Source organism: Petaurus breviceps, unplaced genomic scaffold (genome assembly GCF_028583685.1).
Source record: "Petaurus breviceps papuanus isolate PSGF00001 unplaced genomic scaffold, PetGlider_PUasm1.0 90977, whole genome shotgun sequence".
NCBI classification, from domain to species: domain Eukaryota; kingdom Metazoa; phylum Chordata; class Mammalia; order Diprotodontia; family Petauridae; genus Petaurus; species Petaurus breviceps.
This window is the reverse complement of record NW_027187391.1, coordinates 23,222,701-23,246,249: the sequence shown is the minus strand read 5'-3', so window position 1 is coordinate 23,246,249 and position 23,549 is coordinate 23,222,701. Positions and strand designations below refer to the sequence as shown.

The following is a 23,549-nucleotide window of genomic DNA, read 5'->3' as shown; positions in this document are numbered from 1 at the left end:
GACTGTTGGGAAAATTGAAAAGAAGTTTGGCAGAAATTATGCTTAGACCAACATCTCATATACTCTATTAGAATAAGCTTTAAATAAAGAAACAATCTAGAAAAACAAGATATCTTGATAAAGAAAGAGATATCTTCCATAGTTGTGGATAGGGAAGAACCATTTCCCAAACAAAGGATAGAGATGATCACAGGAGTTAAAATAGACAATTTTGATTATATAAAACTGAAAAAATTTTGAGCAAATAAAATCAATGAAGTTAAAATTACAAATGAAATAGTTAAATTAAGGGGAAAAAAGATTTCCAACAAATTTCTCTGGGAGGATTTGGTATCTAAGACAAATATGGAAATGATTCAAATATATAAGTGCAAGAGTCATTTCCCAGTAGATAAGTGGTCAAAGGATATGACCAGGAAGGTCTCAAAAGCAGAAAAGCAAACTTTGACAACTATATTTTTAAAATTATACAAATCACTAAAATAAGATGGATGCAAATTAAAAGTGCTTTGAAGCTTTATTTGATTTTTTGTAGACTGACAAAGATGAGAAAGAGCAAAAAAAGGACAAAAGGATGTGGGTGGCAGGCACACTAATACCCTCTTAGTGCAGCTGAGCTTCTAACTATTCTGGAAAGCAATTTGGGACTATACCCAAAAAGTCAATAAACTCTTCATACCCAGTCTGCAGTGATACCCAGTAATGACATTCCTAGGCATATACTTCAAAGACATCAAAGGAAGAAGGAAAGGACCTATATTTTAAAAATGTCTATAGCAACACTTTTTTGTTGTAGTAAATAACTAGAAACTAGAAGGGTACCCATCAATTGAGTGATAGCTAAACAAATTGGAGTATATGAATATGATGGGATATTATTTCAGTAGAAGAAATGGCTAAAGCAATGAATTCAGAAAACTCTGGGAAGAACTGAAGCAAAGTGAAGTGATTAGAACCAGGAAAATTATGTTATAGAATAGCTACAACATTATAAAGAAAAACAACTTTGAAAGACTTAAGAATTCTCATCAATGCAATGACCAACCATGACTCCAAATACACATGATGAAGCATTCTACCAACCTTCTGACAGAGAGGGGATAGATTAGAAATGTAAAATGAGACATACATCTTTGAACATGGCCAATGTCTGCATTTATTTTACTTAACTATGTTTATTTGTTATAAGGAAAGATTTTTTTTTAATTTGGTAGGGAGTTGGGGAAGACGACAGGGATAGTGGAGAGTAATGCCAGAATGAAACAGGAGAAAAGAAGAGAAAAGAATGAAAAATATGTTATTGAAGTTTTTTTTTTTTTAATTCACAGCAGAGAGCAGAAGGAAGTTCAGAGAGAGTTACAGCTAAGCAGGACAGGTTCAGAACTCACATGTTGAATTTATTATATGTTTGAAAAATCATGTAATAGAGATCTATGATTTCATATACCACCTTTTTCTATTTTTCTTCATAAATAGAAGTGGTCAGGTTTATTGGTACTTATCAAATTCAGAATGAAAAAAAATTAAGAGAGAATAAAACTTAAAGCTGTACTATGACATGTTTTATATGCTTTTCTCTGCATTTTTAAATGTTTACTATTTCATATTTAGTCGTATCTTGATTTATTTTAATCACAGGTTCATATTTTGGAAATTTACAAAATATGGTAAAATTAAATTTTTTAAAATCCAGGTGATTTCTGATGACTTCTTTAACTTTGTAACTGTTAAAACAATCTATTTTTCTGCTGGAAAAACATCTCTCCTCAATAAACATGAACATAAAACTAACAAAATTGTCTTTTAAATACCTATCTACTGGGGAAAGCAAGGAAAACCTTTTTCAATTTCTTCAGATATTTTTTATCCAAACCTCTTAAAAATATGCCTTGGGCATCTTTTTATCTTATTCTAAGTAATAGTGACAGAAATATCCCCTTTTATACTTCTTCAAATTTTAAAGCCAGGATAATAATGATGCTACGCATCAAACGCCTACCTTTCAAGATGCACATTTCTATATTTATATGCATAAAAATGGATACGCATAGGAACGGTCATGGTATAGTGGCCATAGACTAGGAACCAGAGAGACCTGCTTGTGATACACGTCTCCCTGATTCTTATCCCTTATGTGACTTGACCACCCCTGCTAGGTACTGTAAAATATCTCTTGTCCCCTTCCCTGTTAAGGTCCTTAAGAAAGCTTCCTCTGCTTGGTGCCTCCACTTTCTCTTCTCTTTCTGCAATCTGGCTTCCAACTTTTGCATTCACCTAAAGTTGCCCTGTTCAATTTACCGATGATCTCTCAACTGCCAAAACTAATGGCTCTTTCTCATCCTTCACCTCTCCAAAGCATGTGATACTCAATCTCCTCCTGGATAGCCTCTCCTCTCTAGGCTTTAGTGACACTGTTCTCTCCAGGTTCTCCTTCTAGCTGCTTGGCTAATTTTGCCAGTTCTTCATTCATGGCATTTCCACTAACTGTAGGTGCCCCCCAAGACTATATCCTGGACCCTCATTTCTTTCCCCTGTATACTATCTCACTTGGTCATTGCATCAGTGGGCTCAATTATCACCTCTATTCTGCTGATTCCCAGATCTACATATCCATTCCTTGTTTCTCTCTGAAGTCTCCGTACCCTCAGATGAGGAAGAGAAGATAGTTAAAGATGCCTTCTATTTTGGGAACATAAATAAAGGATTGTAGAGGTCTTAACAAAAATGGGTAAGTTTGGGAGAGGGATAGATTGAGGTTGAGGGGAACTTAATGAGGTCTCTTTTCGATCTATTGAATTTGAGATGCCAATAAGAAACCCAAGTGAAGATGTCCAAGAGACAGCAGTGGTATGGTACTGAAATTTAGGTGCAAGATAAGCAATGGGTTTGTAGATTTGGAAGTCATATGCATAGAGCTAATAACTGAATCCATAGAAGATGATGAGCTCACCAAGAAAAAGCATGGAAGGTCCAAAGAGTCTTGAGGTACACTCATGCATTTTTAGAGATAGCAAGAAAGGGGCTAATAGATAAAGAAAGAGATTAAAGATAAGAGAAAGAGTGGGGATAATCACAGAGTTGATCTGCTGGAGAAGTCAAAAAGAAAACGTATGAAGAGTACATAAAATATAAACTGGTTTGACTCAAAAGTTATTTCTGTTATATCTTTTATAGAATAACTGCTCTTTAAGAGTTAAATGAATTTTAATTTTAATGTTTCAAAGAAAAATATTTCTATTACACTTTTAAAAGAGCATTAAGACACTTTGGACACTGCTTTGTGTACTAAAAACATTGGATTTCTTACTGTGGAAAATTAGTACCATCATTGGTCAAAAACTGGTCACATTTGAGGGTCACTTATACTTACCTCACACTGTGATAAATATGTGTTATCGTACAAATGATTGCACCGTGGAATAGGAAACATTGATGCTGACTAACAATCACTGAGAATTACTGAAGGTTAAAAATCAATACCTATTAAATCAAGTCTATGCCATTTCATGTGCATGTAGAATATGTAAGTTGGTATTAGGCTGCCTACCAAACCCAAGATCTACAAAGCCACTGTGTTGACTTCATTGCTGTATGCCTGTGAAATATGCCAGAATATTGAACTGCTTCCATCTGAATGGTCTTAGAAAGATATTGAAGATTACCTGGCAATAAAGATGCTGGAAACCGAGATCCTATCTTGAGCTTACTGTCAAACATTCAAACTCTACAGCAGAGAGCACAATTCTGATGGACCGGTCATGTTGTCCAAATGCCAAACATACATTTACCCCAAAGACTACTTTACAGAGAACTCACATAAAGCAAGTACTCACATGAAGGTCAGAAAAAAGTGATACAAGGACACTCTCAAGCTGTACCACATGGCCCAGCATGGTGTACCCACATCAAAGAAAGTTCTGTGCTCCATGAACACCAGACAAATTATACTATTCCCAGTTTTCCATGGCACCCAGTTCTCCTGCTTTCCCAATATCTTTTTCTGCATGTATTGATGACACTCCTCCCCCCTCCCTTTCTTCCTTGGAATGGGAAGCACCACCTACCTGATTTTCATCAAGTGAAATCCTTCCCTTCATCAGGAAGAGCAAAGGTCAGCATTTACTAGCTGTGTCACCATAAGCAAATCACATAATCTCTCTGAGCCTCCATTACCCTCATCTAAGAAATGGGAATAATAATTATCTTCTGGTGTTCCCTCATTGACTTGTTTTGAGGATCAGATGAAATACATTAGCTTTTGTTTTCTTTAAGATTTAGCTCAGATACTACTTACTCCATGGAGCCATCCCTTTTTCTACCGAAACAAGAAGTGCTTCCTTCATTCTCAATCTCTTCTTGACTTCTGTTTGAACCCTCTTAATACTATTTATATAATATATTCTAGTATTATATGTATAATAACCCCACTTAGTACTAACTTGAATTATAGCTATTTGTGTATTTATCTGTCTCCAGAATTTTAAGCTGAACTGGCTTCCTTGTCTCTTTCCTGATCCTTTCTCTTCCTCTGGGAATGATGTAACTAAAAATATTTTCTATGGGTTATGCTTTTATATAGTCATATTCTATTATCAATTGCATGTTATCATTAGTGATCAGTTACAGTGAGACTTAACAAATGTTTAATGGAGAGAATAAATACCCTGAACTACAAGAATTTTTCTCAGATCAGATAGATAAATCTAACATGATATATTAAGTACATAAAATTATGTGATGAAATAATTACTGTACTAATAAATAATTCTTTTTATTGCTTTTTTTTTTCTTAAAGCAATCAGGGTTATGTAACTTGCTCAAGATTACACGGCCAGGTGTTTTTGGGTGGGTGCTAAGTATCAGAGCCCTGATTCGATCCCCTCTCTGGGGCCGGTGCTCTTACTCACTGTGCTACCTGGCCCCCCAATTCTTTTTATTTCTAATAAAATTATTTTTTACTTTCTTTTTTTTGCCTTTTTTTTGGAGGGGAGTTAAGGTTATGACTTGCCCAAGGTCACATGTCTAGTTTTGTGTTAAATGTCTGAGGCCAAATTTGAACTCAGGTCCTCCTGACTCCAGGGCTGGTGCTCTATTCACTGTGCCACCTAGCCACCCCTATTTTTTACTTTCTTAAAAAAAAAATTGCATTCTGAATTCTCTCTCTCCCTCTCACCTACCCATTGAGAAGGCAAGTAATGTGATATCAATTATACATGTGAAATCATGCAAAAATAAGTCATTAAATAATCGTAAACGTTTGATGGAACCAAAGGCACTGTGGGCTGCAGTCATATAAGGTATTCATCAGCAGCTTACATCTATCTGGGGACGTTGCACTTTGCAAAGTATTTTGCCTCCCAACAACCCCATGAGGCTCACGATTCAAATTATTACCATCTTTTTACAGAAGAGAGAACTGGGGCCCTGAAATCAAATGACCTGACCACGGTCGGCTGGTCAATGGGTAGTCATAACTCGAATTCAGTTCTCTACTCTAGACTCCAGAGTTCTGGTAAACTGATTACAGACTAGAACGGGCTGTTCTGCGTCTCCACCCCTCCCACCCACCGCTGGCAGGAGCGCCCCGGCTCCCGGCTGCGCAGCAGCGGAGAAGCCGACACTACTCCGTCTAGCGCTTTCGTCCCTCGGCGCTGACATCTCGGGAGCGGGGTTGGGCCGCCCATGCGCCCGGCATCGTGACAGCGAGGGCGGCGCGCAGAGGTGGCCGGTAGGTGGCGCCGCCCGCTGAGCTCCCTCCGCGCGCTGGGCCGGGCTTCGGCGGCCCCGCGTGAACGAGGTAACTAAGGAAGGAGCCGCGGGGGGCAGCACCAGCAGCCGCGGCGGCGGCGCCACCCACCAGTCCCACCAGCAGCACCACTGCCATCCCCGGCGGCCTCCCCACACCAGCCGGGCGGAGTGCCGAGGGAGGGAAGGCGACGCGGCGGAGCCAGACCGGCCCTTTCTGCCCCAGCCCCGACACCCCTCGCTCCCTCACATCGCCCGGCACGTTAGGCAGGGCTGCGACGGCTCCTGGCTTCTTCCCGGGCTGAGCGCGCGGCACCATGGAAGGGCAGGCACGTGGTGAGTGCGGGGAGCTGCGCCCGGGGGGTCCGGGGGCAGGACCGCAAGTCACTTTCACCGCCTTTCCCCAACTTTGCTGCTTCTGGAGGGGAGCGGGGCTTGGCCGCAGCCGTCTTGGCGAGCCGACCCGGCGCGCTGTCCGCTCCCTCTGCGCCCCCCCCCCCCCCCCCCCCCGCCCCCCCCCCCCCCCCCCCCCCCCCCCCCAGGGCCGGGGCCAGCGGCGTCCTCCCCCTCACCCCAGCCGGCCCCGTTGGCCCTCGAAGGAGCCGGCGCGGGGCAAGGGCTTTTACCTGGGAGAGGCGTCCTTCAGAGATGCCTGCTCCGGGGTAGCCAGAGCCTCCCCCGCGCCCGGAGCGCCGTTGAAGCTTTCAAAGGGAAAGGGGAGAGGGAAGCCCGGGACACGAGGCGGATCCCGACCGGGGCGAGGGGCCATGTTTCCTTCGGGGCCCCTGCTCCCCAAGCCCGACGTGGTCGCCGGTGAGCCCGAGGGCGCCGAGCGAGGCGCGGAGGGGCTGCTCGATGTGTTCAGGCTTTTCTGGGCATAGGGAGCGCTCTTCCCCCTCCTCCCCCCCTCGGAAGGGCGGACGAGGAGGGTGCGACGTACCCTTCGTCGGGTGGGCGAGGACGGCCTGCTCACCGTGAAAGAGTATGGCCCCTTCTCCCCCGGCGGGACCGGGGGACGTTGTCCCTCCGCACGTGGTGACAGGGATTCCCAGGCGGGACATTTTTGTCCAGATCGCTCTCCGCTCCTCGTCCTCTGACTGCCTCCTCCCTCCCCCCCCTCCTCTTCTTCCTTCCTCCATTCCTCTTACTCCTTTTCTCCTTTCCTTTTCCTCATTTCCTCCATTCCTTTTAGTCCTTTCTTCCTCTTCCTCCCCTTGTCTGCTTTTTCCTTACTCCTTTCCTCTCCTACGCCTTAAATTTTTCCGTCTCCTTCATCCTTTTGTCCCTTCTTCCTGTCCTTCCTCCTCTTTTTCTCGCCTTCCTTTCCTCTCCCTCCCCTTCTTTCTTCCTCTTTTCCTCCCATTCCTCTTCCTTTTTCCTTTTCTCTCCCTTCTCCTTTCTCTTGCTCTTTTCTCCTCTCCTCCCTTCTTCCTCTTTCGTTCTCCTTCCCATCTTCACTGACTTTCTCACCCCCCCACTGACCGTCCCTCTTCTTCCCTTTCTCCCTCTTCTTCCCTCTTTCTCTTCTCCCCGACCTCTTCCCACTTCCCTCCCACCAACCTTTTCTTTCCCCTTGTACCTTCCTTCCTCCTTCCCCTCTCTTCTCACTCTTACACTTTCCTTTTCTCCCTGTTTCCTCATTCATTCCCTTCTCCCTTCTTTCTCTCTCCCTCTTCCCCTTTCCCCTTCTTAGTTGGCGAAGCATTGATGTCTGGGGGAGGGTTTGGGCAGAATCTGTTTGCAGTCAGAAGCTCAGACCAGGGTGGGGGATTCCTGGTGGGTTGGCAGCAGTGGAAAAGCAACTGACTCTGGGTGGGAGTGAGGGAGAGACAAGTGTGAACAAATTTGAGTGGCTGTCAACCCCAGGAAATTCAGCCTGAAGTGGGATATATTTATTTTTCATTTGAGTATGTTGAAAGGCAATAAATAAATGGCCAAACAACCTGACACTTTCTTTCTTGGAATTGTAGAAGTCTTTATTTTCAAGAGGAAAATGAATCATCTGTCAGAATTAAACAGCCAGGCTAAGAATGCAAAAAAAACAAATCTCTGAGAGTGAATTATGCCAACTTCCTTTGTCTTTTAGACCCTCTGACCTCTTCAGTGCACTTTTCAGATTATAATGTGCACAGTATTCATTTATGTATCTTGCCCCTTGAAAGTAGGGGTTGTGTTATTTTTCATATTTTCTCTCCCCTGGGGCCAAGCCCAGTGCTTTCAGCATATAAAGAGCTTAATAAATGTTTGTTGGAATTAAAATTAATTTAGGGGTGAGACAGTATGGGGAGTATTTTTGAGTTGACCAAGGTCTAGAGCTGACCAGTAGGATTACAGAACAAGAATTCCTTGTGACTTTCTTAAAAAATAACTGCCTCCAGCATTTCCTTATATTCTAAATAGAGAAATTGTAGAGTATTACCATTATAAAATTAGGAAATCAAAAAAATGGTTGGTTAGATCAATGAACAGAAGTTATTTGAATTCTCCATGACTGGTAGGAAATCAGTTGATCAACAAACATTTATTAATCCTTAGTGTTCCAGGCAATGTGTTCAACCCTTGGGATACAAAGGGAGTTAAAAACTTCCTATCCTCAAGAAGCTTCCATTCTAAAAGGGTAGAAAACAAGTAAATAATCACATAAACACAGGCTATAACACTTGATCCTAACTTTTTGTAACTTCACCTTGGTAGCTGAGTGGAGGATGGATTAATGTGAGGAAAGATTTGATGAAAGACCAGTTAGTTGGAAGGCTATTGGAATGACCTGGGCTAAAGACATTCAAAGTCCTGAGCTCAGGTAGCTTTGAATGTAGAGAAAGGAGAGATGATGTGAGAGGGTAAAAATGACAGGTACAGGTCTTGATCTATTTTGAAGTAATTAGACAATTTCAGGAACTCCCAGTTGTAGATGATTTTTTTCATACCCTCTGTGAACAATCAGATTCTTTGATGTATTCTGCAGGTTGCTTTATCTTACTATAGGCACAGTACACTGGATATTGTAATAAATCTTATGTATTATAACAAATTACACTCCTTTTTAAGTAGTCAGAACCTTTCATTTAAGATAAAACTCAAATTTTCTGATCTTTTTCAACTTTTGCTTCCTTTCTGCTCTAATTCCATCATTACCCTTTATAGTTTTTAGTTCAACAAGCATTTTTAAGTGTACAAAGCACTGTGCTGATGATGTAGGTACGAAAAAAGTCTTTCCCCTTAAGGAACTCACACTCTAATAGAAGGAATATGGTATTTACAGGGATATGTGGCATAGGGGCAAAAGAGAGACCCAAACAATGACAAATCAATGCTTATATTAAAGCACAGATATAATGCTCAGAACAAATTTAAGGAAAGGGAAATTACTTTGACCTGAGGAGTTTAGAAAAGGGATGGCATAATGAGCTGGGGCTTTAGGAAAGAAAATGGTTTCAACAGGTAGAGATGAACAGGTAGTGGGTTTTAGGCAAGGAGGATGGATGAACATTGTGAATAAATGATGGCAGGAGAGTATAGAAGTGAACAGAGAATAGAAGGTAGTCAAATTTGACTGGAACATAGAGGGCATGATAAGATGTGCTATGAAGTAATCCTGAAAAGGTAAGCATTGTGGTGGATCATACTGAAACTGTGAAGGTTCATGAAACAGGGAATGAGTGACATGGTCAGAGCACTTTTTTGAAAGGTTGTTTTGATAACTCTGTCAGTGAATGGAATGGAGGGGGAAGAGACTGGAGGTAGGAAGACCCAGTAACCTTAGATAAGGAAGCTTGTACAATAGATCAGGTAGAAGGAAAAAAAGGGATCTTGGACTGGATTGATGGCTTTGGCCATGGAAATGAGGGGACAGATTAGAGAGGTATAAAGGTAGAATAAATAGAATTTGGCACCTGGATGTAGGGAGTAAGAGAGAGTGAATGTTAAAGATGATACCTACTTAGAGCAAGATTAAAGAAATAATCCCTTAGGTACAATTTAATATATGTCACTAAACCTCAACTTTTATAATCCATAAGGAATTTACATTTTATCTAATCAGCAATATAGACAACTCTTTCGTTTCCAGAGAACAACTTACCATCATCAGTAGGATTTAAATCAAAATTATTTCTAATAGGGATCGTTTCCTTTAGCAATAGCAGTGATCAGACATATCTATATAAAGCTTTCGTACACATTACTTTATTTGGTCAACACTTTATTTACTCTACATAGCAACCTTGAAAGCTAGAAAGGGAAAGTATTATGCTTATTTGGCAGATGAGACAACAGACATAAAAAGGTTAAGTGAATTTCCTAAAGTCATAATAATAGTAGCATGCATATGCACATGGAAAAGTCTGGATTTAAACTTCAATCTTCTATTTTCAAGTCCATTATTTTGTTTACTCCCAAGATTTTAACTCCCACTATAAGCTAGTAGTAGCTGCCTTCTTTCAGAAAACAAAATTTAAGTGACGGCAAAGTGAAGAAGAGCATAACAGATGTGATTGGTGTTCTTCATTGTACTGAAGATGTTGTTTGTTTGTTTTTTTCATTTTGGAGGGCAGTTTGGATTAAGTGACTTGCCCACAGTCACACAGCTAGTTTTTGTGTTAAGTGTCTGAGGCTGTATTTGAACTCGGGTCCTCCTGACTCCAGGACCGGTGCTCTATTCACTTCGCCACCCAGCCGCCCCAGAAGACATGTATTTTAATAGAAAAAATAAAGTGAACTGCTTCATGGCATAGCATGCTGTACTTGTATGCTAGAATACAATTAGACCTGGGTTCAAATGCTGTGGTTACTAGCCAGGTGACTATGGGCAAGGCATCTAACATAACCTCATAAGTTTCATTACCTATGAAATGCTGGTAATAATGCCTGTAGTATCTGCTGTACAGGGTGGTGGTGAGGTGAAAATGAGAAAAGTGAGGTCTGCTAACCTTAAAGTACTATATGAATGCATATGCATTTGTTATATACATACAAGTCATTTTCATAGTGAAGTGATATAACATTTTGCATGTGTTTACCTGAGAATTTCTTCAGAGGACATTAAAATCCCACATACCAAAAAAATAAAGTCATAGTTACCAAATTAGTTCCTTGAGGTTATCGCTTCCATCAAGTGAAATTCCATATTTATGCTTGGGAGGGGGTATACTTCTAGTGAAATGGAAAATACTAGCCTGACTCAGTTAAGTAGTGAATAGTTTTATAATTTACATTTACTTATTTATTTTTGCAATAATAGTTTTGAATATGGGTTAAACTTCTCTGGGAAATTTGGCCTCCTTTACCCCTTTACCTTTGTTTTTCTGTTAAATTGAGGGGGAGAAAATAAATGAAAAGAAAAAAGCTTGTTTAAAAGTTTTTTTAAATTAAATGAGGGGGTGGAAGATGGCGGCCCCCGTGCGGAGACTATGGTTGTACGGCGCGGAGCTGGGGCTGGGGCGGTGGCCCACCCCCCCGACGCTTTGTGTGGCAGCCCCCGCGAGGGCCTCCGGTACAAGCGCGGCCTCCTCGAGCGGCGGGTCTCCGTGGCGCCTGCTGGGGGCGTTGTGCCTGCAGAGGCCTCCGATTGTCTCGCAGCCCCTCACCCCTCAGCAGGTGGAGATGGCCGAGCTGCTGCAGCAGATTGAGGTGGAAAAGAGTCGATATTCAGACCATGAAATTCGTGCTTTGGAAGAAACACGGAGACTGGAGAGGAGGAAAGCTGACATTTATGACTCTGATGATGATGATGATGAAAAAGACATTTTGTTGGCACAAGATTTGGAAGACACATGGGAGCAGACATTCTTGCAATTCAAACCTCAGCCTCGCGTAACAGAAGCTGATCAAAAAAATGATAGAACCTCATTGCACAGGAAGTTAGACCAAAACCTGGTATTGTTGGTTAAGGAAAAACTGGGAGATCAGGAAACGTGGATATTACCACATGCAGAATGGCAGTCTGGGGAGACCCTCCGTGACACTGCTGAGCGAGCCCTTGCTACTCTCTCAAAAAATAGCGTGGAGGCCAAATTCCTAGGAAACGCACCTTGTGGCTATTACAAGTTTAAGTTTCCTCAGGCTTTTCGGACAGAGAACAACATAGGAGCCAAAGTGTTCTTTTTTAAAGCTTTCCTACAAAGTGGAAATCTCTCCCAAGCCAGGAAGAAGGATGACCATGCTTGGGTCAGCAGGGAGGAGCTGGGTGACTACTTGAAACCAAAATACCTGGCACAGGTTAGGAGATTTTTTATGGACATCTGATGGACACAGTTGTCCTTGGGACAGACATTTGGACTGTGGGCAAGAGGACATGTGACTATTTTGACATGTGTGGATCACCATGAAATAAGCTTATTATTGACAAATAAACCAGTTTCTTAACCAAAAAAAAGAAATTAAATGAGGGGATTGGATTATATGATTTTTTAAGGCCTCTTCTACTTTAATAAGAGCATGAGCTTATAGGACTTTGCTTCTGTGATATACTCTTACTTTTGTAAGAAGTTGGGGCGGGGGGTAGGGGCAGGGATATTTCAGTAAGAAAATCAGCCATAAAGCTGTTTGAGGGTAGGGAGTGTTTTGTTTTTGTCTTTGTATCTCCTGTATTTAGCACAGTACTTGGCACATAGGCATTTAATAAATGCTGGTTGAATTGAGTTAAAGGAAATTGAATTTTATAAGATTTCAGTCCTTGCTCATTAGTGCTTGTACACATCTCAAAAATTGGGGCCTGCTTTGTTCTGTAGCATTAAAAAAGTGACTTTTCTTTCTTGATGTGTAAATCGTGGCTGTTTTTTTTCTCCATTTTTTTCTGGACAAAAATCTTTAAAAAGAAGCCTTATTGTATTTATTTCCATTACTTCATGCTAGCTAAAAACAACCATTTTTAAGGAGGAAAAAATGCTTCATATACTCATTATAGCTAGGTCCTTTAAAAAATCTGATTATATAATTAATGAGCCCCACAGTACATTGGACGCTATATTGCATTGCTTTCCCCCTATCGATTAGATTCTTTGATTAATTAATTCTCTGTTGAGCAGGCATATTCTGTGAGGGTTCCTCAAAAAACTTGCTAAACAACAAAGCCAATTTCTGTTGCATCTGACAGGAAATGTCACTGAAAGACAATATACAGTACTGCAGTGAAGTATAACTGTTAACATCAAATCGTGTTTTATAGTAAGTTATAAAACATTTTTTTGAATGACTTTGACAGCAGAGTTGGTCATAGTTCCTTCCCACTGCGATTTGAATTTGAAATCTCTCCTCATGAAGGATTGGAAACAGCCATAAAGAGGAGATAAAAATATGTACACTTTGGCTTCAGTGGGTTCAGGTGATGGTGTGCAAAGGAACAAGGGGTACATTGTATTTTCTGGTCATTCAGAGCAGATTTAAGCAGCTAATATTTATGTTTCACAGTTAAATCCAAAGCTGTTTAGAGTATAGGCAGTACCTTTCCCTTATATCACCTCTTCACACCTTCTTTTTCTCCTCACCCCCCCCCCCCACCTGCCTTGCCTAATTTCTGACGTCCTGGGAATGTAACTGTTTATAGTTTGTAGGTGGATTCAGAGACTTGGAAAAAGACAATAGCACCTAGAGACATGGAGGTAGACCCAGGTCTTTCAAAAGAAGGCTCACTCACTATATCCTGTTGCTTTGATTTTAGATTAATTCACTCATTAGATCCCATGTTTTTTTAAGCACCAGTGTTGCCAAGCACTGTGGTAGGTGCTGAGGGAGGGCCCTTGTCCTCATGGAGCTTGTGGTCTAGTAGGGAAGGATAAGACAAAAACACAAATAGCTCTAATGTATCATATTACATGTTAAGTACTGAAAGAAATGATTATTAAATAATCAGTTTTGGGGGAGATCCAGAGTTTTTTCCCTTCTGCCTCCTCATTCTCTACTGGGTCAGGTCAGCATCTGAAGAACACTGTTGATAATGACATTGAATTAACTTTCTCTTCAGTTTTGTTCAGACCCCACTCAAGTTGGGAAGCTCCTTGTGTTGGACTCAGGCTTTGGGGAGAGGGGTTAGATCTTTTGTCTAGATTGCTTAAGGCTGGGGGTCTCTGGGAAGATAGTGATCCAAGTCATGCCCCCTCCCTCTCATTAAAATGGGTCCACCTCTCTTATATTGATTCTTCTTAATTGTTAACCAATCAGATTTGATTGCTACCCTCAAGAACACCCACTTTTCCAAGAGTATATAAGCATTGAGTAGGTGTCATGAGGGGGCTTTGGCATTCAAGAACGGGCTTACCCCTTCAATTAATTGTCTACTAGCATAATTAATAAAAATGATTGATTATCCAGAAACTATGTCCCTTGAGCTTTTTCATGTCACAGTACATTTAAAGAGTTGTAAAATACTTTGTAAGGTTGGGTGGAGAAAAATCATCATCAAAAGGTGTAGATTAGGGAAGGCTTCCTAGAGAGGGTGGCATTTGGGTTGATCTTTAAAGATAAGTAATTCAACATGTGAAAAGAAGGAAGACATTCTTGGCATAGGCAGCAGTGTAAGCAAAGCCATGAAAATGGAAGAACTTGGCTGATGTGCGGGGGCCAAAAAGTTAGACTTAAGGGAATAGAAAAGGATCCATGATTTTATCTGAATATAATATATATATATATATTCCTTGCATAAGTGTAGGTCACAGCCTCTCTACCACTTAATGGGTTGCTTAATAAATTTCCATGATAAAAAATTTTTCACCTAATGACCAACCTTTTGGTCATCAGTCTCTCTAAATCTAGCTAGGTTGGAGCTCATAGAACAGTCCTTTGTTAGACACAGCTTGGTAGGATCCTGACTAAGCTAGTGGTCCACACTGGCATATCTCCATGTCATGAGGAAGCCTTTGAACAGAACTTTAGTCAAGGTTGTTAATAGAAAAATAAATGTATAAATATACATACTTGATATAAATATATATATTGACCAATAGTTTTGTGATTTCCCTTAAATTCCACCAGGGAGAAGAAACTCAGTATCTCTTTAAGGCAGCTCTTTCAATCTTAGGTCTAATTGTTAGTATTAGCTTGTCCAATTGTTAGCTTGTCCTTTAGAGTTTAAATGTGCTCCCAGGTGTCACTAGTGTCCAAAGGATACTTTCTCCATAGGGACCAAAGAAAAGGAGTGTTAGTGCCTGATTTCAGGATCTTTGTCCCTGTTCCTCCATGTCAGTGATCATATTGGAACATAGTAGTTAGAATAGAGAAGAGCAAGGCAGGACTATGCATATTCATTGAAGATGATTATCTGGAAAAATTACCTTAACTCTCCCGTCTTTCTCTTTCCCACATCACTATAATTTTTAAGTCCCTATGCAATTCAGTCACATAATGCATTGAAACTCTCTTCTAAATTAGTTTGTAGTGAGTCAATTGAGGATATGTAAAGGTTGACCAGTAACTGTACATTATCAAACTGTTATTATACTACTTGTTGGATAATTAAGAGAGAAACTACAATTTATTTCAAAAACAGTCTGAATTGAGAGTTATTGTTAAAGTGTAAGGGAGAGAAATATTTTAATGAGTTTATGAATTGCCCAAAAGGAAAGTTTGGGTCCTTGAGGAGGGATGAATTTTAAATTGTCTTTCTTAGTGTGCAGTGTTTATGTTTATGAGCGTGTTTTGATATAGAGTGAATTAAAGCCTGAAATTAAATTAGAGCTCATTAAGGGTACCCCTCATTTGGCAACTTCATCAGATTGTTCCTAGGCCTACTTCTCTAAGGCATTGTCTTTATTTCGCTGGTGGTGCTAGGATTTAACAAGCAGTACATATATTCTGTGAGGATGTGTGTGTGTGTAACATTATTCACTTCTGAACATCCAGACATAGTTATTTCAATCAGTCAGCCTACATTTATTAAATGCCTTCTATATGCTAGACACTGTGCTAAGAGCTGGGAGTACAAATTAGAAAGATAGGCCCTGTCCTCAAGAGGCTTATGATTTAATGGGGAAGACAGCACACAAAAGGAAGTTGAAAGAGGATGGGGGCACAGAGATATGATGGAAAAGTCTAGAGGAGGGCAGGCAAGTTGGAAATGAAGAGTTGTCCAACCTGCATACCCTCCTTAAATGGAGATTCTGGGACTCTGTCCTCAAATCAGAAGGGACCTAGGGGCAGCGGACACTGATGAGATGTGAGTTCCAGGGCTGATGGGATCTTGCAGGATGAAGAGCTTCCTGGAGCATATTGGAGAAGGCCTGGGGAATGTAGAAATCCCCATGTGGGAAATCAAGAGGTAGCTGACTTGGGTTCCTTCCCTAAATGGTTATCTGTATATTATGTTATACTTTTTCTGCTGAAATGTCTTTATATAGATTCCATGACCCTTTGAGAACTTGCAAAATGCTAAAACCTTATAATTAGAGATTGTTATTGGCACAGCTTGTCAAAACCCCCTACAAATTAGCTGTTAAATTCACAAGATAAAACTTGGAGGGGAAATTCCCTTTGTATTTCTCTTAAATCTCTGTCAGTTGACTCATTTTGACTCTTTGATTTTGTCATACGATATTGAACCAGGAGCAGAATTTAGGAGAGTGGAAAATACCAATAAATACTTCCCAATGTCCTAGCTTCCAAAATAGGATAATTTCTGCATAAAGAAGTTTGAGAAGAGAAGTATTTACCTTTGATGGATGAAAAGAGGGTGGATGAAGGGAAAGGGAACATTTATTAAGAGCCCACTACATGCCAGGCATTGTGCTATGTACTTTACAGATATCTAATCTCATTTGATCTAGACTGAACTAGAAAGAAAGTCATAAACCTGGTAACTTGTAGTAATTTGTCTGAATTGGGGTCCTCAACCAGAGATTTTCAGATAAATAATGTGATAACCTGCCAGTATTATTTTACATGCCTTGAAAGTTCTTGAGAGCTTGCCACCAGCTCCTTCTGACTACCCAAATACCTGGACCATCAAGTGGATTATCCATGAGGAATCCTAGATCCCCAGATAGGGCCCCCATCCATGAGTTTCAGGCACTTTCTTGAACTACTTTCCTTTAGTGGTAATGAAGTCGTGTGGGGGATTAGGACTTGAATATTTTAAACAGATCAGATGAATAATATAGGTCAAATAAAATGAGGGAACTATTGGTCTGCTACATCTTTCTCCGCAAGTGTGATTAATTCAAACTAAATAACCCAAACAGATTGATTACAAATCTTCATATTGGTACTTCAGTATTCTAGGTCTTTTAAATTAGATGTGTGTACTCAATTTTTAGCAATCTCTGCAAATAGAGAGAACCTGCATATTTTAAAATGGACTTGATATTTAGCTTTGCTCTCTGTGTTTGTTGTATCATTAAATATACATGTTTTTAATGTTTGAAAATATTTCAAACAAAAAATGCTGCTACAGTATGAAAACCTAACTCAAAATGAAGTGGAAATTTGTTGAACTTTTCCCACATTGTCTCATACTGCTTGATCCCTTCCTTTACCTGGGGGATCAATAGCATTACCACTAAGGCAGATACAAAGTTCAAAATAGAGTTGAACTCTCTCTGAGTTTGTTTATTTGACTCATGCTTTTCCTAGGGCGGAGGAAGGTAATGAAATAATTTTGTTTAAAGGTCCTTTCCTAATATCTCAGCCCAACTGATAATGGTTACCAGAAAAATAAGAATGACCAGAAGATGAAAATAATGAAAATGGAACAGTTAAGTGGGTGAGAATGTGAATTGAAAGCTGTTTTTCTCATCATACCTAACTATAGATATTTTATCTATAAGATTGTTGAATCCCAAATTTGAAATTTCTATCCCTACTATTTAGTAATTTCCTCCATGTGGGTCATAAAATATTTACTCTTAAGTGACCTACTCTTCTCCTTTCAGTAGTACCTCCCTTCATTTTCCCCCAAATGTAGTTGTTTCTTCTGAATTTTTGAAGTGAACAGCTTGTTTCCTATTTATTTTTTTATTCTTCTGGAAATTTGTACACAAACTAGATTTTTTTTAGGTTCTATTGGTCCCACAATTTTTATTCTGGATGCTATCCATAATTTTCTGAATAACCACTGCAACTTTGAGGAATACACATAATTCTCACTCTGCTACTTGTTACCTCTATGTCTAGGCTTTTTTTTTTTTTTTTTGCTTTGACGGCTCTGGACCTCACTTTCCCTTTCTTTAAAAGAGGGGAGTTGAATTTAATGAACTCTTCTAAGGTCCTTATATAAACCTACAGCCTAAGATCCTAAGGTCCTTTTCCATTATTAGAAGTGATTTAGTGAGTAGAGAGAAGGCAATATAGAGAAAAACAGAAAACGTCATGAATGGTGAGATGATACATAAAGCATCTGATAGGGAGGTGTTTGGTTTTTCTTTTTTCTTGACAAAAAAAATTCCTCTGACAAATCATTAATGACATCACACATACATTTAAGACCATCCTAAAATAACATTCAGTAGTAGCTATCACAACAAGCCCTAAACATCCATTTCAAATATAGTCACTTAACTCAAACTTATTCTATCTTTGGTATACCTCCTACCACAAAATTAAATTTAGTTTTCAGAAGTCAAGCAAAGATGAGTAGATAGTACAGAAAGAAATCAGGTTATGAGGTGGGATGGTAGAACACCTAGAACATATGCAGAATTTTCTCCTGAAATAAATGGCAACTTTAAAAAATTTTTAAATAATTGTAAATGGTTGTTCTATTGTTTTACCTTTTACTTGTTTGGAACTGATCTTCCTAAAAATATTAAGTTGGGAATAACTTTTTTTCCTTCAAGATGCACAGATTTCACAAGTCCAAGAAACACTCATTCAGTACCTTGTGTTCCTTTGGCACTGCTCTAGATGTGGTTCCTACCCACCAGGAGGGTATAATCTAGTAGTGGAGATGATAAGTATATGAAATAACCGTATACAAATAAGAAAGTGACCAGTGCCCAAGAGAAGCACCAAGAAAGTACTATGAGTTCATGTTCTGGGAGTATTGTGTTCAGTTCTGGGTGTCTCCGTTTAGAGAGGACATTGATTATCTGAAGGGCAGCTAGAATGGGGAAGATTCATTGAAGAAATTAAGAGATGGTTAGCCTGGAGAAGAGCAGACTAGGGCTACAGGGGACGGGAATGTCATGACAGCTATTTTCAAAAATCTAATGGAATGTTTTGTGAAAAGAGGGCTTAGATTTCGGTTCCAATGGTCCGAACTAGGAGCAATGGGTAGAAGCAAAGAGGCAAAATTAGATTTGTTGTCAGTTGCCTCAGGAGGGAGTGGGGTTGATTGGCTTTTGTTGGAGAACTTCAAGCAGAGAATGAATGGCCACTTTTCAGGGATGTTATAGGGATTTTGTCTTTGGTTATGGGTTCAAGGAGATGACACTGAGATCCATTCTACCTCTGAAATTGTGTAATTTGATGATTGCTCTTGGCTAAGGGGATAAAGTAATACTTTACTTGAGGAAGTAGCCCCTGAATTGGGTCTTGAAGAACAGGAAGGATATCAATAGTTAGAGCTTGTTAGAGGGGTAACAGGAGAGTGGGAGAGGAGAGGTAGAGAGGAATTGGTTAAGAAAGGGGGAAAATGCACACACACAAACTTATTAAAGAAATATGTTAATAGCTAGACTCTCAGACCTTAGTATGCTTTTGAGTTGGAATTGGTAAATTTTTGTATTGTGATTCTAATTCTTTACAAGTAGTTTAATAATTAAGGACTAGACTTGTGATTTTATTGCTATAGGTTGTTGTTCTTGGTTGTGTTTGTCCTTCGTTTTCAAAGAGAACCGTGGCATCAGGGAAATGATGACATACCTCGAAGTTGACTGTGATTTAAATGAGGGAGGGCTGTGCAAGGTGACCATCCTCACTTCCTCCTCCAGAATCACCTGGATATTCATCAGGATGACTGGAGATGACCCAGAATGCAATGGGAGATCCTGGCCCTTCTAGGCTAAGGCCTTTTCACATACTTACTTAGAGTGAGATAACACCCATTCAGTGAGTAGGTCTCTTTAAGAAGTGAGTCAAGGGATGGCCACTTTAATTAGAAAAGAAGGAAAAAAAATCTAGCTGGGAGGGGAAGACCCCTCTGGGTTGCTGTTCACAGAGAGAAACAGTTACCATTGACACAGTTTAAGTGGAGTTTGGGCAGGGACCTATGGTGGTCCATTGCTATAAGTAACTCCCTGATGAGGAAATGCCCCTCTACAATGCAAATTAGGACATTCTCTCAGATTTATAGTAGGAGAACTGCCAAGAACGTGCCCTGCCCCAGGACCACACAGCCAGTATGTGTCAGAGGCAGGCCTTGAACATTTGAAGCATTCTCTTATCCACCATAGCCTGCTGTGTTTCATTTTTACAGATGAGGAAAAGGAGGCCCAGAGCAGTTTGGTGACTTGCTTCAGAGGTCACACAGGGATGAAACATCAGAAGCTTGATTTGAACCCAGGTCCTCTTACTTTAGAAGTGGTATCCTTCTGTTGTGCCACACCTCTTCCTCCATTGAATGAAACACATAGCAAAAAAAAAAAAAAATCTGTACTCTTTGACTTTTTAGTTAGCGTGAAGAAATGATAGAATACATTAGAGATATAATATGTTGTAGGTGACAGAACTTCAGAAATCTAGTGTGTCTGTTGCTTAGCAGCATGCTTGGGACCTCTGAGGATTCCAAGACACTTCTGATAGCCTAGACAGTTCTGTGCATCTTTAAGACTTGAAAGAGCATTTAAAATCTATCTTTTTTTGACCAAAGACTCAAATATGAATGTTTATGAATTAGCACTGGGAGTTCATAGCACATATTTCTATATTTTTGTTTTCAAAACAAAACCACTTATATTAAACGCTAATACAATGCTACACATATAAATTTAGGACTATTTGGAATAGATTTTATAGTATATTTTCCAGCAAAAGGTCTTATAATGAAAGCAGTGTTAGGGTACCTTTAGGAATTTCCTGTTACTTAAATAATAAGCTATTGTCTGGTGTAAATTTAGTACACTGATTGATAGTAGATTTACAATTCTTTGAGCTGTCTGGCACAGCCTCAATATGAAATTCAGGAATTCCTTTTTTTTCTTTCCCCCACATCTAATTTACAGAGGGAGTTACATCTATTTCTAGAAACCAGGAAAAAAAAGAATTGTTGGCCATATCATTTAAGACATTATCAATGTTTACTAGTGTATGAATTTTCTGTTGTGTCTATTTATTTCTCTTCCCTTTTTTTTGCTTTTATGAATTGTGGGGACAAACATCTAGCTGAATAATTGGAATATATTGTCTGTTTTCAGTAGTTATCTTAGGTAGAATAATAGACTGTATATATATGCATGTATGTATATATGTACATATACACGTATTTTTTCTGCTTCAGGTAACCACAGCTTATAACACTATTATATTCAAGACAGTGTTGATTTTAAGTCAGATAAATGACAAACAGAGTTTAAGCTTGACTACTGAATTTAAAAAAGATGATAGGAGAATCAACTTGAAGTTACCAGCCTAAGAATGTCTTCAGACTGGGCCCAGTGGATTTTTATTTTTTTTTTTTGGTTTCATAGGGTTTCTTGCCTGGTAGGGACATAAGTGGTAAAATGATTATTTGAAGGACCTCTGAGCCTTAACCTTAACTGTGCCAGGTGTCCAAAAGTCTTAGTGTAGTACTAAGCTATTAGAATTTAATCTTGTACTACCTGTGTACAGTGGTGCCAGTCTATGTTAGAAACCCTTAGAATCCTTTTTTCATTATTTTCTGTGGCCACATTTAATAGGTCCAGAAAGAATAAATAAGGAGATATAGTCTACTTATATTACCCTAGTCTTTCATATTATTAAGAAATAATATAAATATTATTATGCCTACCTAGGCACTGATATTTACATAATAGGTGCTAGTATTCAGGTCTTTAGATAATATTTAATTCTTTGATAGGTTAAGAAAAGAAGAGAGAAATATATGAGTTGGGGTTTGGGATAGAGTGGGGGAAGAGAATGTCTGCAACTCTAAATAGAGTCTGAATCTTTTTCCTGCAGTAATTTTTGAACTGCTTTTTGCTGGTGATTTGTTATTAGACATTCCCAGACAAGAAGACATTGTAGAATTGGATGAATCTGTCACCATCTAGTCAGATACACCTTGCCATTGCATGCCAATATGTCTAGAATCATGTAATGTTAGAGAAATTACTTAGTGTGAATCTCAGCATTTATAGTTGAGGAAACCAAAATACAGAGGGTTAAGTGGCTTCCTGAAGGTCACACAGGTTGTTAGGGGAAGAGGAAGAAGTAGAACCCAGGTCTGTAGACTCCTAATCCAGTACTCTTTCCTTCATATCAGGCTGCCTCCTCAACGATATTACCAGCTTCTGGGAGAGTATGGGAGGCATCCTTTTTTGTTGTTTTAAACTTCCTTAGCACTATACCCAAGATCTAACTAGTTAATTCTTGTTGAATTGAATAGCACTGGAACATTAGAAAATAAAAAGCATCAAGTTATTAACAAGTCTATAAATGATGTCTTTATTATGAAGAAGTATTATGGTGTATGAACATGAATGCTTTCCTTTTTTATTTTTTTTTTAAGCAATTGGGGTTAAGTAACTTGCTCAAGGTTACACAGCCAGTTATTTCTGGGTGTGGTGTTAAGTATCTGAGCCTGGATTCGATCCCAGATCTCCCGACTCTGGGGCTGGCACTCTTACTCACTGCACCACCTGGCTGCCCCAACACAAATCCTTTCCTGATTGTTGACCTGTACGTTAATAATAGTTCATATAAACATAGCACTTTAACATTTCCAAAATGCTTTACTGCCTTGTTTCATTTGATCCTCACAACAGACCTGTGCCATAGAGTGCTGTTATCATTCCCATTTTAGAGATGAGGAAACTGAGGCTGAGTAGTGTTTGAATTGAGAACATTCTATCTATAAGTGTATTACTACTATATCATGCTGCTCTACCCACCTTCTGAATTTACTTCATCTGTAGAAGTGTCATGTTTAGTGACTACAGATGCCAAGAGAAAGTCCTAGGAATGACATTTTGGAATAATCACTACAAAGTATTGAAACTACCTTCTGGGCTCATCCAGTGAAGACAGTAAACCTCTCTAAGACCCCAGAAGGTAGTTACTCAATAACTACCTGTAGGTGGTGACCATTTGTTGATCAGGGATGGACTAGGCAGCCTAGACCGCATGCCCAGAGGGACAACCTGAAGGCATGTCAAACTGAAGACTGTGTCTGAAAAGCTTATCCTGTGAGATGATACAATGTGAGATAGAGCATATTTGGAATGCTGTTATTCTGAGCTTGAAGCTCAAGTGTGGTCACAAACTGGGAAAGATAAGCTTTCCAGGTAGGGCAGCTGTTATTAGTCAGAGGACATGACAGATATACCCAGAAGTACACTTCCAGTTGGTCTTCTAAGACTGATGTTTAAACTAGTTCTTGGGACAAAAATTGGAAAGTTGCTGATTTATAGTAGGCCAGACTTCTCCAGAGCATTTGAGAGATAACTATGTTCCCCATATATATGTAGAGGAACATCTTCTACAACTCTGCAGTGATTTTGAAAAAAAGGAGAGAATAAATCGCTTATTTTTATGTAGTAGTTTTTGATTGTAAAGTGCTCTGCTGGCATTTTCTCAGCAACCATGTGAGGTAAATAATAATACATCCCCATTTTACAGGTGAAGAAACTGAGACCCAATATGGTAAAGGGATTTCTTCAACATCACACAGATACTAAATGGTTAAAAGCATTGGGCTTCAAAGGATCTTAATAAGTAAAAGTTTTGGGTTGACTCTAATG

At 39.6% G+C, this 23,549-nt stretch overlaps 1 protein-coding gene and 1 pseudogene across 1 annotated transcript in view; both read left to right on the top strand.

Moving 5' to 3' along the window:
* Nucleotides 1-5,816: 5,816 nt before the first annotated feature.
* Nucleotides 5,817-23,549, top strand: part of TPD52L1 (TPD52 like 1) — a 163,307-nt gene continuing 145,574 nt past the window's right edge. Inside the window, exon 1 of the mRNA XM_069077480.1 lies at nucleotides 5,817-6,081. Coding sequence (XP_068933581.1) covers nucleotides 6,063-6,081 — 19 coding nt within the window. The 5' untranslated portion in view covers nucleotides 5,817-6,062. The remainder of the gene's footprint in view (nucleotides 6,082-23,549) is intronic.
* Nucleotides 11,116-12,127, top strand: LOC138153120 (large ribosomal subunit protein mL46 pseudogene; annotated as a pseudogene).